This window comes from Ranitomeya imitator, chromosome 5 (genome assembly GCF_032444005.1).
Source record: "Ranitomeya imitator isolate aRanImi1 chromosome 5, aRanImi1.pri, whole genome shotgun sequence".
NCBI lineage: Eukaryota > Metazoa > Chordata > Amphibia > Anura > Dendrobatidae > Ranitomeya > Ranitomeya imitator.
Window position 1 is genome coordinate 687,347,133 of NC_091286.1, and position 17,407 is coordinate 687,364,539.

At 51.2% G+C, this 17,407-nt stretch overlaps 1 protein-coding gene across 7 annotated transcripts in view; it reads left to right on the forward strand.

The window, feature by feature from the left end:
• Positions 1 to 17,407, forward strand: part of NCOA1 (nuclear receptor coactivator 1) — a 391,964-nt gene that overhangs the window by 274,221 nt on the left and 100,336 nt on the right. For all 7 annotated transcript variants that reach the window (XM_069728421.1, XM_069728418.1, XM_069728417.1 and 4 more), the window contains exons 5-6: positions 8,701 to 8,878; positions 10,125 to 10,304. In XM_069728421.1, the coding sequence (XP_069584522.1) occupies positions 8,701 to 8,878; positions 10,125 to 10,304 (358 nt within the window). The remainder of the gene's footprint in view (positions 1 to 8,700; positions 8,879 to 10,124; positions 10,305 to 17,407) is intronic.

The window sequence follows — 17,407 nt, forward strand, 5'->3', positions numbered from 1 at the left end:
TGGGTGTACGGGATACACTGGGGGTAGGAAATGTTGGGTGTAAGGGATACACTGGGGGTAGGAGATGTTGGGTGTACGGGATACACTGGGGGTAGGAGATGTTGGGTGTACGGGATACACTGGGGGTATGAGATGTTGGGTGTACGGGATACACTGGGGGTAGGAGATGTTGGGTGTAAGGGATACACTGGGGGTATGAGATGTTGGGTGTACAGGATATACTGGGGGTAGGAGATGTTGGGTGTACGGGATACACTGGGGGTAGGAGATGTTGGGTGTACGGGATACACTGGGGGTATGAGATGTTGGGTGAAAGGGATACACTGGGGGTATGAGATGTTGGGTGTATGGGATACACTGGGGGTAGGAGATGTTGGGTGTATGGGATACACTGGGGTAGGAGATTTTGGGTGTATGGGATACACTGGGGGTATGAGATGTTGGGTGTACGGGATACACTGGGGGTAGGAGATGTTGGGTGTACGGGATACACTGGGGGTAGGAGATGTTGGGTGTACGGGATACACTGGGGGTAGGAGATGTTGGGTGTACGGGATACACTGGGGGTAGGAGATGTTGGGTGTACGGGATACACTGGGGGTAGGAGATGTTGGGTGTACGGGATACACTGGGGGTAGGAGATGTTGGGTGTAAGGGATACACTGGGGGTAGGAGATGTTGGGTGTACGGGATACACTGGGGGTAGGAGATGTTGGGTGTACGGGATACACTGGGGGTATGAGATGTTGGGTGTACGGGATACACTGGGGGTATGAGATGTTGGGTGTATGGGGTACACTGGGGGTAGGAGATGTTGGTTGTATGGGATACACTGGGGTAGGAGATTTTGGGTGTATGGGATACACTGGGGTAGGAGATGTTGGGTGTATGGGATACACTGGGGTAGGAGATTTTGGGTGTACGGGATACACTGGGGTAGGAGATGTTGGGTGTATGGGATACACTGGGGTAGGAGATTTTGGGTGTATGGGATACACTGGGGTAGGAGATGTTGGGTGTATGGGATACACTGGGGTATGAGATGTTGGGTGTACGGGATACACTGGGGTAGGAGATTTTGGGTGTACGGGATACACTGGGGGTAGGAGATGCTTGGGTATGGAGTACAGTGTGGGTAGGAGATGATTGATTACCGGGTACACTGGGGGTAGGAGATGCTTGGGTACGGGTTCCACTGGGTGTAGACAATGCTGGGGTATGAGGTACAGGATATGCTAGGTGAGCGCCTCACATGGACCTTGGCCACTTTGAACTCTCCCATCATCTTTGTTTTCAGCAGGAGAAATCCGTTTTCCACTTCGGACCATGAGGAGGGCGCATTTCTGCTGCTGAAATAAGAGATATTTTGCAGGAATTCTCTCTGTGGGCCCAGATTCTGGGGCGACATGAACGATCCTTCCCCTGCAAGCAGCGGCTGGGCGGGCAGGAGATATCGGTGCAGCAGGGACAGGGTTATCAGCGTTGTCTCCTCTTCATTAATGAATAAAATTACAAATTGCTGGTAACCACGAGGAGTCTCGCAATTCTCAAGGACGGAGCGACCATTCACTTGCAGCTCATTGCCCTCAATCTGACGGAGGATCGCCTGGTGCAGCCAAGGCTCAGTGCCCTGGGCTCCTCCGAAGCTACAGGTCACCAGCCCGAGCTGTCAGTCATCAGAGGCGCACAGTCCTCCAGCAAGCAGGAGGCAGAGGAGCAGTGTGCTTCTGAATGCTGCAGATGAGGCCCCCTCTTTTTTTATTGTTCAGTGCTCCTGTGTGCAGCATGAACAGGGTTAATTGCATAATACTCCTGTGCGGGGACGTAACTGACAGTAGATGCAGGGGTTGTAGTCACACCCTGGCCCTGGAGCCTAAGGGGCCCAAACAGTGAAAAGACCAACTTGTAATATTTGGGGGCCACGTTGGAGCGTTCTCATTGGCGCCCGTGATCATCAAGTTACGCCACTGCTCATACCAGTCAGCATGGACAGGGTTAACAGCGCAGTGCTCCTCTCATTGGCGCCCATGATCATCCAGTTACACCACTGCTCATAGCCAGCATGGACAGGGATAACAGCGCAATGCTCCTCTCATTGGCGCCCATGATCAAAAAGTTAGGCAACTGCTCATACCAGTCAGCATGGACAGGGTTAACAGCGCAGTGCTCCTCTCATTGGCGCCCATGATCAACAAGTTACACCACTGCTCATAGTCAGCATGGACAGGGTTAACAGCGCAGTGCTCCTCTCATTGGCGCCCATGATCATCCAGTTACTCCACTGCTCATACCAGTCAGCATGGACAGGGTTAACAGCGCAGTGCTCCTCTCATTGGCACCCATGATCATCAAGTTACTCCACTGCTCATAGCAGTCAGCATGGACAGGGTTAACAGCGCAGTGCTCCTCTCATTGGCGCCCATGATCATCCAGTTACACCACTGCTCATAGTCAGCATGGACAGGGTTAACAGCGCAGTGCTCCTCTCATTGGCACCCATGATCATCAAGTTACTCCACTGCTCATAGCAATCAGCATGGACAGGGTTAACAGCGCAGTGCTCCTCTCATTGGCGCCCACGATCATCAAGTTACTCCACTGCTCATAGCAGTCAGCATGGACAGGGTTAACAGCGCAGTGCTCCTCTCATTGGCGCCCATGATCAACAAGTTACGCCTCTGCTCATAGCAGTCAGCATGGACAGGGTTAACAGCGCAGTGCTCCTCTCATTGGCACCCATGATCATCAAGTTACTCCACTGCTCATAGCAGTCAGCATGGACAGGGTTAACAGCGCAGTGCTCCTCTCATTGGCGCCCATGATCATCCAGTTACACCACTGCTCATAGTCAGCATGGACAGGGTTAACAGCGCAGTGCTCCTCTCATTGGCGCCCATGATCATCCAGTTACACCACTGCTCATGGTCAGCATGGACAGGGTTAACAGCGCAGTGCTCCTCTCATTGGCGCCCATGATCATCCAGTTACACCACTGCTCATGGTCAGCATGGACAGGGTTAACAGCGCAGTGCTCCTCTCATTGGCACCCATGATCAACAAGTTACTCCACTGCTCATAGCAGTCAGCATGGACAGGGTTAACAGCGCAGTGCTCCTCTCATTGGCACCCATGATCATCAAGTTACTCCACTGCTCATAGCAGTCAGCATGGACAGGGTTAACAGCGCAGTGCTCCTCTCATTGGCACCCATGATCATCAAGTTACTCCACTGCTCATAGCAATCAGCATGGACAGGGTTAACAGCGCAGTGCTCCTCTCTTTGGCGCCCATGATCATCCAGTTACACCACTGCTCATAGTCAGCATGGACAGGGTTAACAGCGCAGTGCTCCTCTCATTGGCGCCCATGATCATCCAGTTACACCACTGCTCATGGTCAGCATGGACAGGGTTACAGCGCAGTGCTCCTCTCATTGGCGCCCATGATCATCCAGTTACACCACTGCTCATAGCAATCAGCATGGACAGGGTTAACAGCGCAGTGCTCCTCTCATTGGCGCCCACGATCATCAAGTTACTCCACTGCTCATAGTCAGCATGGACAGGGTTAACAGCGCAGTGCTCCTCTCATTGGCACCCATGATCAACAAGTTACACCACTGCTCATAGCAGTCAGCATGGACAGGGTTAACAGCGCAGTGCTCCTCTCATTGGCACCCATGATCATCAAGTTACTCCACTGCTCATAGCAGTCAGCATGGACAGGGTTAACAGCGCAGTGCTCCTCTCATTGGCACCCATGATCATCAAGTTACTCCACTGCTCATAGCAGTCAGCATGGACAGGGTTAACAGCGCAGTGCTCCTCTCATTGGCGCCCATGATCATCCAGTTACACCACTGCTCATAGTCAGCATGGACAGGGTTAACAGCGCAGTGCTCCTCTCATTGGCGCCCATGATCATCCAGTTACACCACTGCTCATGGTCAGCATGGACAGGGTTAACAGCGCAGTGCTCCTCTCATTGGCGCCCATGATCATCCAGTTACACCACTGCTCATGGTCAGCATGGACAGGGTTAACAGCGCAGTGCTCCTCTCATTGGCACCCATGATCAACAAGTTACACCACTGCTCATAGCAGTCAGCATGGACAGGGTTAACAGCGCAGTGCTCCTCTCATTGGCACCCATGATCATCAAGTTACTCCACTGCTCATAGCAGTCAGCATGGACAGGGTTAACAGCGCAGTGCTCCTCTCATTGGCACCCATGATCATCAAGTTACTCCACTGCTCATAGCAATCAGCATGGACAGGGTTAACAGCGCAGTGCTCCTCTCATTGGCGCCCACGATCATCAAGTTACTCCACTGCTCATAGTCAGCATGGACAGGGTTAACAGCGCAATGCTCCTCTCATTGGCGCCCATGATCATCAAGTTACTCCACTGCTCATAGCAATCAGCATGGACAGGGTTAACAGCGCAGTGCTCCTCTCATTGGCACCCATGATCAACAAGTTACACCACTGCTCATAGCAGTCAGCATGGACAGGGTTAACAGCGCAGTGCTCCTCTCATTGGCACCCATGATCATCAAGTTACTCCACTGCTCATAGCAGTCAGCATGGACAGGGTTAACAGCGCAGTGCTCCTCTCATTGGTACCCATGATCATCAAGTTACTCCACTGCTCATAGCAGTCAGCATGGACAGGGTTAACAGCGCAGTGCTCCTCTCATTGGCGCCCATGATCATCCAGTTACACCACTGCTCATAGTCAGCATGGACAGGGTTAACAGCGCAGTGCTCCTCTCATTGGCGCCCATGATCATCCAGTTACACCACTGCTCATGGTCAGCATGGACAGGGTTAACAGCGCAGTGCTCCTCTCATTGGCGCCCATGATCATCCAGTTACACCACTGCTCATGGTCAGCATGGACAGGGTTAACAGCGCAGTGCTCCTCTCATTGGCACCCATGATCATCAAGTTACTCCACTGCTCATAGCAGTCAGCATGGACAGGGTTAACAGCGCAGTGCTCCTCTCATTGGCGCCCATGATCATCCAGTTACACCACTGCTCATGGTCAGCATGGACAGGGTTAACAGCGCAGTGCTCCTCTCATTGGCACCCATGATCATCAAGTTACTCCACTGCTCATAGCAATCAGCATGGACAGGGTTAACAGCGCAGTGCTCCTCTCATTGGCGCCCATGATCATCCAGTTACACCACTGCTCATAGTCAGCATGGACAGGGTTAACAGCGCAGTGCTCCTCTCATTGGCACCCATGATCATCAAGTTACTCCACTGCTCATAGCAGTCAGCATGGACAGGGTTAACAGCGCAGTGCTCCTCTCATTGGCACCCATGATCATCAAGTTACTCCACTGCTCATAGCAATCAGCATGGACAGGGTTAACAGCGCAGTGCTCCTCTCATTGGCACCCATGATCATCCAGTTACACCACTGCTCATGGTCAGCATGGACAGGGTTAACAGCGCAGTGCTCCTCTCATTGGCACCCATGATCATCAAGTTACTCCACTGCTCATAGCAGTCAGCATGGACAGGGTTAACAGCGCAGTGCTCCTCTCATTGGCGCCCATGATCATCCAGTTACACCACTGCTCATGGTCAGCATGGACAGGGTTAACAGCGCAGTGCTCCTCTCATTGGCACCCATGATCAACAAGTTACACCACTGCTCATAGCAGTCAGCATGGACAGGGTTAACAGCGCAGTGCTCCTCTCATTGGCACCCATGATCATCAAGTTACTCCACTGCTCATAGCAGTCAGCATGGACAGGGTTAACAGCGCAGTGCTCCTCTCATTGGCACCCATGATCATCAAGTTACTCCACTGCTCATAGCAATCAGCATGGACAGGGTTAACAGCGCAGTGCTCCTCTCATTGGCGCCCACGATCATCAAGTTACTCCACTGCTCATAGTCAGCATGGACAGGGTTAACAGCGCAATGCTCCTCTCATTGGCACCCATGATCATCAAGTTACTCCACTGCTCATAGCAATCAGCATGGACAGGGTTAACAGCGCAGTGCTCCTCTCATTGGCACCCATGATCAACAAGTTACACCACTGCTCATAGCAGTCAGCATGGACAGGGTTAACAGCGCAGTGCTCCTCTCATTGGCACCCATGATCATCAAGTTACTCCACTGCTCATAGCAGTCAGCATGGACAGGGTTAACAGCGCAGTGCTCCTCTCATTGGCGCCCATGATCATCCAGTTACACCACTGCTCATAGCAGTCAGCATGGACAGGGTTAACAGCGCAGTGCTCCTCTCATTGGCACCCATGATCATCAAGTTACTCCACTGCTCATAGCAGTCAGCATGGACAGGGTTAACAGCGCAGTGCTCCTCTCATTGGCACCCATGATCATCAAGTTACTCCACTGCTCATAGCAATCAGCATGGACAGGGTTAACAGCGCAGTGCTCCTCTCATTGGCGCCCACGATCATCAAGTTACTCCACTGCTCATAGTCAGCATGGACAGGGTTAACAGCGCAATGCTCCTCTCATTGGCACCCATGATCATCAAGTTACTCCACTGCTCATAGCAATCAGCATGGACAGGGTTAACAGCGCAGTGCTCCTCTCATTGGCACCCATGATCAACAAGTTACACCACTGCTCATAGCAGTCAGCATGGACAGGGTTAACAGCGCAGTGCTCCTCTCATTGGCACCCATGATCATCAAGTTACTCCACTGCTCATAGCAGTCAGCATGGACAGGGTTAACAGCGCAGTGCTCCTCTCATTGGCGCCCATGATCATCCAGTTACACCACTGCTCATAGCAGTCAGCATGGACAGGGTTAACAGCGCAGTGCTCCTCTCATTGGCACCCATGATCATGAAGTTACTCCACTGCTCATAGCAATCAGCATGGACAGGGTTAACAGCGCAGTGCTCCTCTCATTGGCGCCCACGATCATCAAGTTACTCCACTGCTCATAGCAGTCAGCATGGACAGGGTTAACAGCGCAGTGCTCCTCTCATTGGCGCCCATGATCATCAAGTTACTCCACTGCTCATAGCAGTCAGCATGGACAGGGTTAACAGCGCAGTGCTCCTCTCATTGGCGCCCATGATCATCCAGTTACACCACTGCTCATAGTCAGCATGGACAGGGTTAACAGCGCAGTGCTCCTCTCATTGGCGCCCATGATCATCCAGTTACACCACTGCTCATAGTCAGCATGGACAGGGTTAACAGCGCAGTGCTCCTCTCATTGGCGCCCATGATCATCCAGTTACACCACTGCTCATAGTCAGCATGGACAGGGTTAACAGCGCAGTGCTCCTCTCATTGGCGCCCATGATCATCCAGTTACACCACTGCTCATGGTCAGCATGGACAGAGTTAACAGCGCAGTGCTCCTCTCATTGGCGCCCATGATCATCCAGTTACACCACTGCTCATGGTCAGCATGGACAGAGTTAACAGCGCAGTGCTCCGCTCCAGGCCGCACCGTTCCCCTGCGAGCGGCGGTGTGCAGGGACTGGATGTCAGATTTCCGCGTGGTTTCCGGGTTTGGCGGTGGCACTTGTTAATAATTACCGCGGCACATTAGATGCTGTTGTATTAGGCCCCCGGCCAGACAAAGAGGCCTGGAAGGGGAATGTCCTCCGCATTCCCAGCCGTGACATAACGCTGGCAGCACAACAACCACCATCCTCCGCCGGAGGAGCAGCTGTGTGCCCCGCGATCAACCAGGCCAACATGGGGGGTTCATACCTCTGCTTGCTGTCACTAAATAATAGCATCGTTCTAGGGCATAAAGACCAATATAATACTTCTCACAGCTGAGGGTTTGGTCCAATTGTATCTAGTGTAGACAAGCAGCCTGTTACATTGTAACAAACCAGGAGATGTGTCTGGACTGTAGCAAAACCTCAGCTGTTCGGAAAACCCCAAGTATCTGGAATATCTTCTTTATGTTCTTTTAGAAAAAAATCTTCACTTTTTCTCACTTTAGTATCATTTTAGGATGCAACAATACGAAATACTATTTTGTTTTTTTTATTGTTATTTATAAGTCAGCGCATTTTCCCCAATTAAAAATTAAAACAAGCAAAAACAAAGTCCAATTTACAAAATGTAAAATTAATTAAGTAACTAGTTATGTTAATGCCGTGAAGTTAAAAAAAAGAAGAAAAAAAAGCACAAAATGTCCATTTTCCGGTCACTACAACTTCCACAAAAAGCTATGAAAAAAAAAGTGACAAAAAGTCCTATCTACCCTAAAATCAAATCAATAAAAACTGCAGAAAAGAACGAACAAAATAAAAACAAACCTATGCATCTCAGAAAATGTCGACAAAAGTTTTTTTTTTTTTTTTTGTTTTTTTTACAAAGTTATTTTTTAAGCAACTAAAATAATTAGAAAAACATCTTATACAAGTTGATTATCTCCGTAATCGCTCAGAGCCGGGGAATTCTGCCGTCAGGTCATTTTTAAGACCAACAAACAGTGTCAGAGATGCCTTGTTCCCTTTATTTAGCATCACTTGTTTTCAGGACATTGTCTGGTAATGTGAATGGTGTCCGTGTTCTAACGAGTCTACAGAAAACAAGGAAAGTGAAGAGAAAGAGATTCTAGAGGGAAAAACGGAAGAACAAACGCTAAACACTGTCAGGAGGTGACGGAGCCACACGTGTATATATATATATACTATGTCACCGTTCTGCCGCTTCTCTCCGCAGGCTCTGGACGGGTTCTTCTTCGTGGTGAATCAGGAGGGCCGCATCGTCTTTGTCTCAGAAAATGTCACCAATTATCTGGGCTACAAGCAGGAGGAGCTGATGAAGGACAGTATCTACAGCATCCTCCACGTGGGCGACCACGAGCAGTTCGTCAAGAACCTGCTGCCCAAATCATTAGGTGAGAAACCGCCGACACCAAATATATCTATATATATAATTGTCTAAGGGTTTTTCCGTCTGTCTGTCTGTCTGTCTGTCTGTCCTGGAAATCCCGGCTCTCTGATTGGTCGAGGCCGCCAGGCCTCGACCAATCAGAGACCGGCACAGCAACGACGTAGAAATCCCGCGTCTCTGATTGGTCGAGGCCGCCAGGCCTCGACCAATCAGCAACGGGCACAGCGACGATGATGTCATAAAGGACGTAGAAATCCCGCGTCTGATTGGTCGAGGCCGCCAGGCCTCGACCAATCCGCAACGGGCACAGCGACGATGATGTCATAAAGGACGTAGACATATCACGTTTCTGATTCAGCGACGGGCACAGTATCGACGTAGATGTCATAATGGTTGCCATGGCGGGTGCCTCGACCAATCAGCGACGGGCATAGTCTGCCGCGAATTCTGGAATCATCATTGTCCATATACTACGGGGACATGCATATTCTAGAATACCCGATGCGTTGGAATCGGGCCAACATCTAGTCTATATATATACTGATCCCGGATCTATCTATTATTTATCTATTATATATTATCTACAGTATCTATTTTCTATTATCTATTAATCTATTATCTATCTATCATCTATCTATTATTTATCATCTATCTATCTATGTATTATCTATCATCTATCTATCATCTATCTATCTATCTATTATCTATCATCTATCTATTATCTATCTATCTATCATCTATCTATCATCTATCTATTATCTATCATCTATATATTATCTATCTATTATCTATCTATCTATTATCTATCTATCTATCTATCATCTATCTATCTATCATCTATCTATCTATTATCTATCTATCTATTATCTATCTATCATCTATCTATCTATCTATTATCTATCATCTATCTTCTATCTATTATCTATCTATCATCTATTATCTATCTATCATCTATCTTCTATCTATTATCTATCTATCTATTATCTATCTATCTATCTATCCGTCTATCTATCTATCTATCTATCTATCTATCTATTATCTATCTATCTATTATCTATCCATCCAACTATTATCTTCTATTTATTATTTATCTATTATCTATTATATATTATCTACAGTATCTAGTATCTATTATCTCTCTATTATCTATCTATCTATTATCTAGTCCGTGGTTCTGGGACTCGCCGCCTCCATCACTAGCACTTATTATTATTATTATTGTTTTTCGCTCCTTTCTTTCTTCTTTGCAGTGAATGGAGCCCCCTGGTCCCAAGAAGCCAACAGACGGAACAGCCATACTTTAAACTGTCGAATGCTGATCCGGCCCCCCGACGAGGCGGGCTCGGAGAACCAGGAGTTGCGGCAGCGGTACGAGGTGATGCAGTGCTTCACTGTGTCCCAGCCCAAATCCTTCAAGGAGGAAGGAGAAGGTGAGATGGCGCTGAGGGCGGTGCTGGACGTCCGCTGTGTCGCGCAGCTGCTTCCTGCCGTCCTGACTTAGGGGGTCTGGTCTGGGATTTGTATTAGGTTAGGGGGTCTGGCCTAGGGTCTGTATTTTATGGGGGTCCGTTTTACTTTGGAGGTCTGACCTGGGGTCTGTATTATTTTTGGGGGGTCCGTTTTACTATGAGGGTCTGTATTAGTTTATGGGGGTCTGTTTTACTGTGGAGGACTGGTCTGGGGTCTGTATTAGGTTATGAGGGTCCGTTTTACTGTGGAGGTCTGGTCTGGGGTCTGTATTAGGTCATGAGGGTCCTTTTTACTGTGGAGGTCTGGCCTGGGGTCTGTATTAGGTCATGGGGGTCCGTTTTACTGTGGAGGACTGGTCTGCGGTCTGTATTAGTTTATGGGGGTCCTTTTTACTGTGGAGGACTGGTCTGGGGTCTGTATTAGGTTATGAGGGTCCGTTTTACTGTGGAGGTCTGGTCTGGGGTCTGTATTAAGTCATGGGGGTCCTTTTTACTGTGGAGGTCTGGCCTGGGGTCTGTATTAGTTTATGGGGGTCCGTTTTACTGTGGAGGTCTGGCCTGGGGTCTTTATTAGCTTAGGGGGTCTGTTTTACTGTGGTGGTCTGGCCTGGGGTCTGTATTAGTTTATGGGGTCTGTTTTACTGTGGTGGTCTGGCCTGGGGTCTGTATTAGTTTATGGGGTCTGTTTTACTGTGGAGGTCTGGCCTGGTGTCTGTATTAGTTTATGGGGTCTGTTTTACTGTGGAGGTCTGGTCTGGGGTCTGTATTAGCTTATGGGGGTCTGTTTTACTTTGGAGGTCTGGTTTGGGGTCTGTTTTACTTTAGAGATCTGGTCTGGGGTCTGTATTAGTTTATGGGGTCTGTTTTACTGTGGAGGTCTGGCCTGGGGTCTGTATTAGCTTATGGGGGTCTGTTTTACTTTGGAGGTCTGGTTTGGGGTCTGTTTTACTTTAGAGATCTGGTCTGGGGTCTGTATTAGTTTATGGGGTCTGTTTTACTTTGGAGGTCTGGTTTGGGGTCTGTTTTACTTTAGAGATCTGGTCTGGGGTCTGTATTAGTTTATGGAGGTCTGTTTTACTGTGGAGGTCTGGCCTGGTGTCTGTATTAGTTTATGGGGTCTGTTTTACTTTGGAGGTCTGGTTTGGGGTCTGTTTTACTTTAGAGATCTGGTCTGGGGTCTGTATTAGTTTATGGGGTCTGTTTTACTGTGGAGGTCTGGCCTGGGGTCTGTATTAGTTTATGGAGGTCTGTTTTACTGTGGAGGTCTGGCCTGGGGTCTGTATTAGTTTATGGGGGTCTGTCTTAATTTAGACGTCTGGACTGGGGTCTGTATTAGTTTTTGGGGGGTCCGTTTTACTGTGGAGGTCTGGCCTGGGGTCTGTATTAGTTTGTGGCCTGTTGTCTGTGATGATGGCTGATTTGTGCTGTTTTTTGTTGGGGGCTTCTATTTGTGTAAATGGGGTATAAGGAGGAATATTTTTTGCTATTGTTTCTGGCTTGTCAGTGATTGTGCGTCACCCACACGCCTGATCCATTCGCGGTATATCTCCACATCTGAAGTATCACAGTGCCGCGTCTCAGGATATTTACCCTTCTGGCACAATGCGGGGCGCCGATCCCCCCGTCCTTCCTCCTGCTCCCCTCTATGGTGACCATCAGAGGTAATGGTGGAACAATTAGAAGCTGCTGACTCACCGCTTTTTAATTAAAGTTAGAGGAACCTTTTTGGCCCATCCAGACTTGTGCAACCTGCTATTGCATAAGTCATCACACCCCCCATTATGTCTTTATTAACTGTAGCTGTCTGTTGTGCCTGGCTGCTGCCGGGGTACGATATGTGGAGCACATGAAGTGTGCGGTGGTCTAGTAGGGGGGACCTCGAGGGTGCAAATGGTTTTTTTTTTTGGAATGGCCACAAAATTTTGCTTCCCTCCTGCACTCTGTCGGCCAGCTCTACTGGTGAGGAGATGAGTGTCTGCCAACAGCCGGCGACACAAAGGAGCAAATCCCCAGTGCCTATGCAGAGCGCAGCAGTAGAGTTGAGGTAGTCATCGACGGCTGCGCTCAGCAAAAGTCAAGACAAAGCCTTCAGTATAATGAAGTCAGCTTTGTCATCTTAGTTGCTGCCTATGCAGAGCGCAGCAGCCAATAACAAAGTCATCTCGACCGCTGTGCTGTTCATAGGCAGCAGCCAAGGTGGCAGAGGATGAGCAGCTTGTAGGGTTAGGACCGACATGATAGATTCCAATACGAAGAATCTGGGGTGTTCTTATTTATGCAATGCCCTGTAAGTCTCCACACGCGATTTCACAGATTATTCCTCATAATATTTTATGTAAGAGACTGAAAGGAAAGTGGAAAAGCAACAAAGAATTCTGTGTGCAGGAAAGGTGATGGTCGCCGGCTGATGGTGGGGGATGTATGGGGGGACGTACAGCGAGGCACGAGGGAGACGGATGGAGGGGTCACAGCCTGAAGCCGGGATATGGCCGAATATCTGCATTCTATGCTGTGGTTTCATTCTGGTCTCACCTCCATCATACAGGTCTCAGACTGATCAGCTTCCTGCAGCGGCAGTCCTCCTCCACTACACCATCCTCCTCCACTACACCATCCTCCTCCACTACACCATCCTCCTCCACTACACCATCCTCCACTGTCCCATCCTCCTCCACACCATCCTCCTCCACACCATCCTCCACTACACCATCCTCCTCCACTACACCATCCTCCTCCGCTACACCATCCTCCTCCACTACACCATCCTCCACCACTACACCATCCTCCACTGTCCCATCCTCCTCCACTACACCATCCTCCTCCACTACACCATCCTCCTCCACTACACCATCCTCCTCCACTACACCATCCTCCACTGTCCCATCCTCCTCCACACCATCCTCCTCCACACCATCCTCCACTACACCATCCTCCTCCACTACACCATCCTCCTCCGCTACACCATCCTCCTCCACTACACCATCCTCCTCCACTACACCATCCTCCACTGTCCCATCCTCCTCCACACCATCCTCCACTACACCATCCTCCACTGTCCCATCCTCCTCCACACCATCCTCCTCCACACCATCCTCCACTACACCATCCTCCTCCGCTACACCATCCTCCTCCACTACACCATCCTCCTCCACTACACCATCCTCCTCCACTACACCATCCTCCTCCACTACACCATCCTCCACTGTCCCATCCTCCTCCACACCATCCTCCACTACACCATCCTCCTCCACTACACCATCCTCCTCCGCTACACCATCCTCCTCCACTACACCATCCTCCACTGTCCCATCCTCCTCCACACCATCCTCCTCCACACCATCCTCCACTACACCATCCTCCTCCACTACACCATCCTCCTCCGCTACACCATCCTCCTCCACTACACCATCCTCCTCCACTACACCATCCTCCTCCACTACACCATCCTCCTCCACTACACCATCCTCCTCCACTACACCATCCTCCTCCACTACACCATCCTCCTCCACTACACCATCCTCCACTGTCCCATCCTCCTCCACACCATCCTCCTCCACACCATCCTCCACTACACCATCCTCCTCCACTACACCATCCTCCTCCGCTACACCATCCTCCTCCACTACACCATCCTCCTCCACTACACCATCCTCCACTGTCCCATCCTCCTCCACTACACCATCCTCCTCCACTACACCATCCTCCTCCACTACACCATCCTCCACTGTCCCATCCTCCTCCACACCATCCTCCACTACACCATCCTCCTCCACTACACCATCCTCCTCCACTACACCATCCTCCTCCACTACACCATCCTCCTCCACTGTCCCATCCTCCTCCACTACACCATCCTCCTCCGCTACACCGTCCTCCTCCACTACACCATCCTCCTCCGCTACACCGTCCTCCTCCACTACACCATCCTCCTCCGCTACACCATCCTCCTCCACTGTCCCATCCTCCTCCACTACACCATCCTCCTTCACTACACCATCCTCCTCCGCTACACCATCCTCCTCCGCTACACCATCCTCCTCCGCTACACCATCCTCCTCCACTACACCATCCTCCTCCACTACACCATCCTCCTCCACTACACCATCCTCCTCCACTACACCATCCTCCTCCACTACACCATCCTCCACTGTCCCATCCTCCTCCACACCATCCTCCACTACACCATCCTCCTCCACTACACCATCCTCCTCCACTACACCATCCTCCTCCACTACACCATCCTCCTCCACTACACCATCCTCCTCCACTACACCATCCTCCTCCACTGTCCCATCCTCCTCCACTACACCATCCTCCTCCGCTACACCGTCCTCCTCCACTACACCATCCTCCTCCGCTACACCGTCCTCCTCCACTACACCATCCTCCTCCGCTACACCATCCTCCTCCACTGTCCCATCCTCCTCCACTACACTATCCTCCTCCACTACACCATCCTCCTCCGCTACACCATCCTCCTTCCCTACACCATCCTCCTCCACTACACCATCCTCCTCCACTACACCATCCTCCTCCACTACACCATCCTCCTCCACTACACCATCCTCCTCCACTACACCATCCTCCACTGTCCCATCCTCCTCCACACCATCCTCCACTACACCATCCTCCACTACACCATCCTCCTCCACTACACCATCCTCCTCCACTACACCATCCTCCTCCACTACACCATCCTCCTCCACTGTCCCATCCTCCTCCGCTACACCATCCTCCTCCGCTACACCGTCCTCCTCCACTACACCATCCTCCTCCGCTACACCGTCCTCCTCCACTACACCATCCTCCTCCGCTACACCATCCTCCTCCACTACACCATCCTCCTCCACTACACCATCCTCCTCCGCTACACCATCCTCCTCCGCTACACCATCCTCCTCCGCTACACCATCCTCCTCCCCTACACCATCCTCCTCCACTACACCATCCTCCTCCACTACACCATCCTCCTCCACTACACCATCCTCTTGCACTACACTATCCTTCTCCACTACACCATCCTCCTCCACTACACCATCCTCCACTACACCATCCTCCTCCACTACACCATCCTCTTCCACTACACCATCCTCCTCCACTACACCATCCTCCTCCGCTACGCCATCCTCCTCCGCTACCCCATCCTCCTCCACTACACCATCCTCCTCCCCTACACCGTCCTCCTCCACTACACCATCCTCCTCCACTACGCCATCCTCCTCCACTACACCATCCTCCTCCACTACACCGTCCTCCTCCACTACACCATCCTCCTCCACTACACCATCCTCCTCCACTACACCATCCTCCTCCACTACACCATCCTCTTCCACTACACTATCCTTCTCCACTACACCATCCTCCTCCACTACACCATCCTCTTCCACTACACCATCCTCCTCCACTACACCATCCTCCTCCACTACACCGTCCTCCTCCACTACACCATCCTCCTCCGCTACACCATCCTCCTCCGCTACGCCATCCTCCTCCACTACACCATCCTCTTCCACTACACCATCCTCCTCCACTACACCATCCTCCTCCACTACACCATCCTCCTCCACTACACCATCCTCCTCCACTACACCATCCTCTTCCACTACACCATCCTCCTCCACTACACCATCCTCTTCCACTACACCATCCTCCTCCACTACACCATCCTCCTCCACTACACCATCCTCTTCCACTACACTATCCTCTTCCACTACACTATCCTTCTCCACTACACCATCCTCCTCCACTACACCATCCTCCACTACACCATCCTCCACTACACCATCCTCTTCCACTACACCATCCTCCTCCACTACACCATCCTCCTCCACTACACCGTCCTCCTCCACTACACCATCCTCCTCCACTACACCATCCTCCTCTACTACACCATCCTCTTCCACTACACTATCCTTCTCCACTACACCATCCTCCTCCACTACACCATCCTCCTCCACTACACCATCCTCCACTACACCATGCTCCTCCACTACACCATCCTCTTCCACTACACCATCCTCCTCCACTACACCATCCTCCTCCACTACACCATCCTCTTCCACTACACCATCCTCCTCCACTACACCGTCCTCCTCCACTACACCGTCCTCCTCCACTACACCATCCCCCTCCCCTACACCGTCCTCCTCCACTACACCATCCTCCTCCACTACACCATCCTCCTCCACTACACCATCCTCCTCCCCTACACCGTCCTCCTCCACTACGCCATCCTCCTCCACTACGCCATCCTCCTCCGCTACGCCATCCTCCTCCGCTACGCCATCCTCCTCCGCTACGCCATCCTCCTCCACTACACCATCCTCCTCCCCTACACCGTCCTCCTCCACTACGCCATCCTCCTCCACTACGCCATCCTCCTCCACTACACCATCCTCCTCCACTACGCCATCCTCCTCCACTACGCCATCCTCCTCCACTACGCCATCCTCCTCCACTACGCCATCCTCCTCCACTACGCCATCCTCCTCCACTACACCATCCTCCTCCACTACACCATCCTCCACTGTCCCATCCTCCTCCACTACACCATCCTCCTCCCCTACACCGTCCTCCTCCACTACACCATCCTCCTCCACTACGCCATCCTCCTCCACTACACCATCCTCCTCCACTACACCATCCTCCACTGTCCCATCCTCCTCCACTACACCATCCTCCTCCACTACGCCATCCTCCACTACACCGTCCTCCTCCACTACACCATCCTCTTCCACTACACCATCCTCCTCCACTACACCATCCTCCTCCACTACACCGTCCTCCTCCACTACACCATCCTCCTCCCCTACACCGTCCTCCTCCACTACATCATCCTCCTCCACTACACCATCCTCTTCCACTACACTATCCTTCTCCACTACACCATCCTCTTCCACTACACCATCCTCCTCCACTACACCGTCCTCCTCCACTACACCGTCCTCCTCCACTACACCATCCTCCTCCACTACACCATCCTCCACTACACCATCCTCCTCCACTACACCGTCCTCCTCCACTACGCCATCCTCCTCCACTACGCCATCCTCCTCCGCTACGCC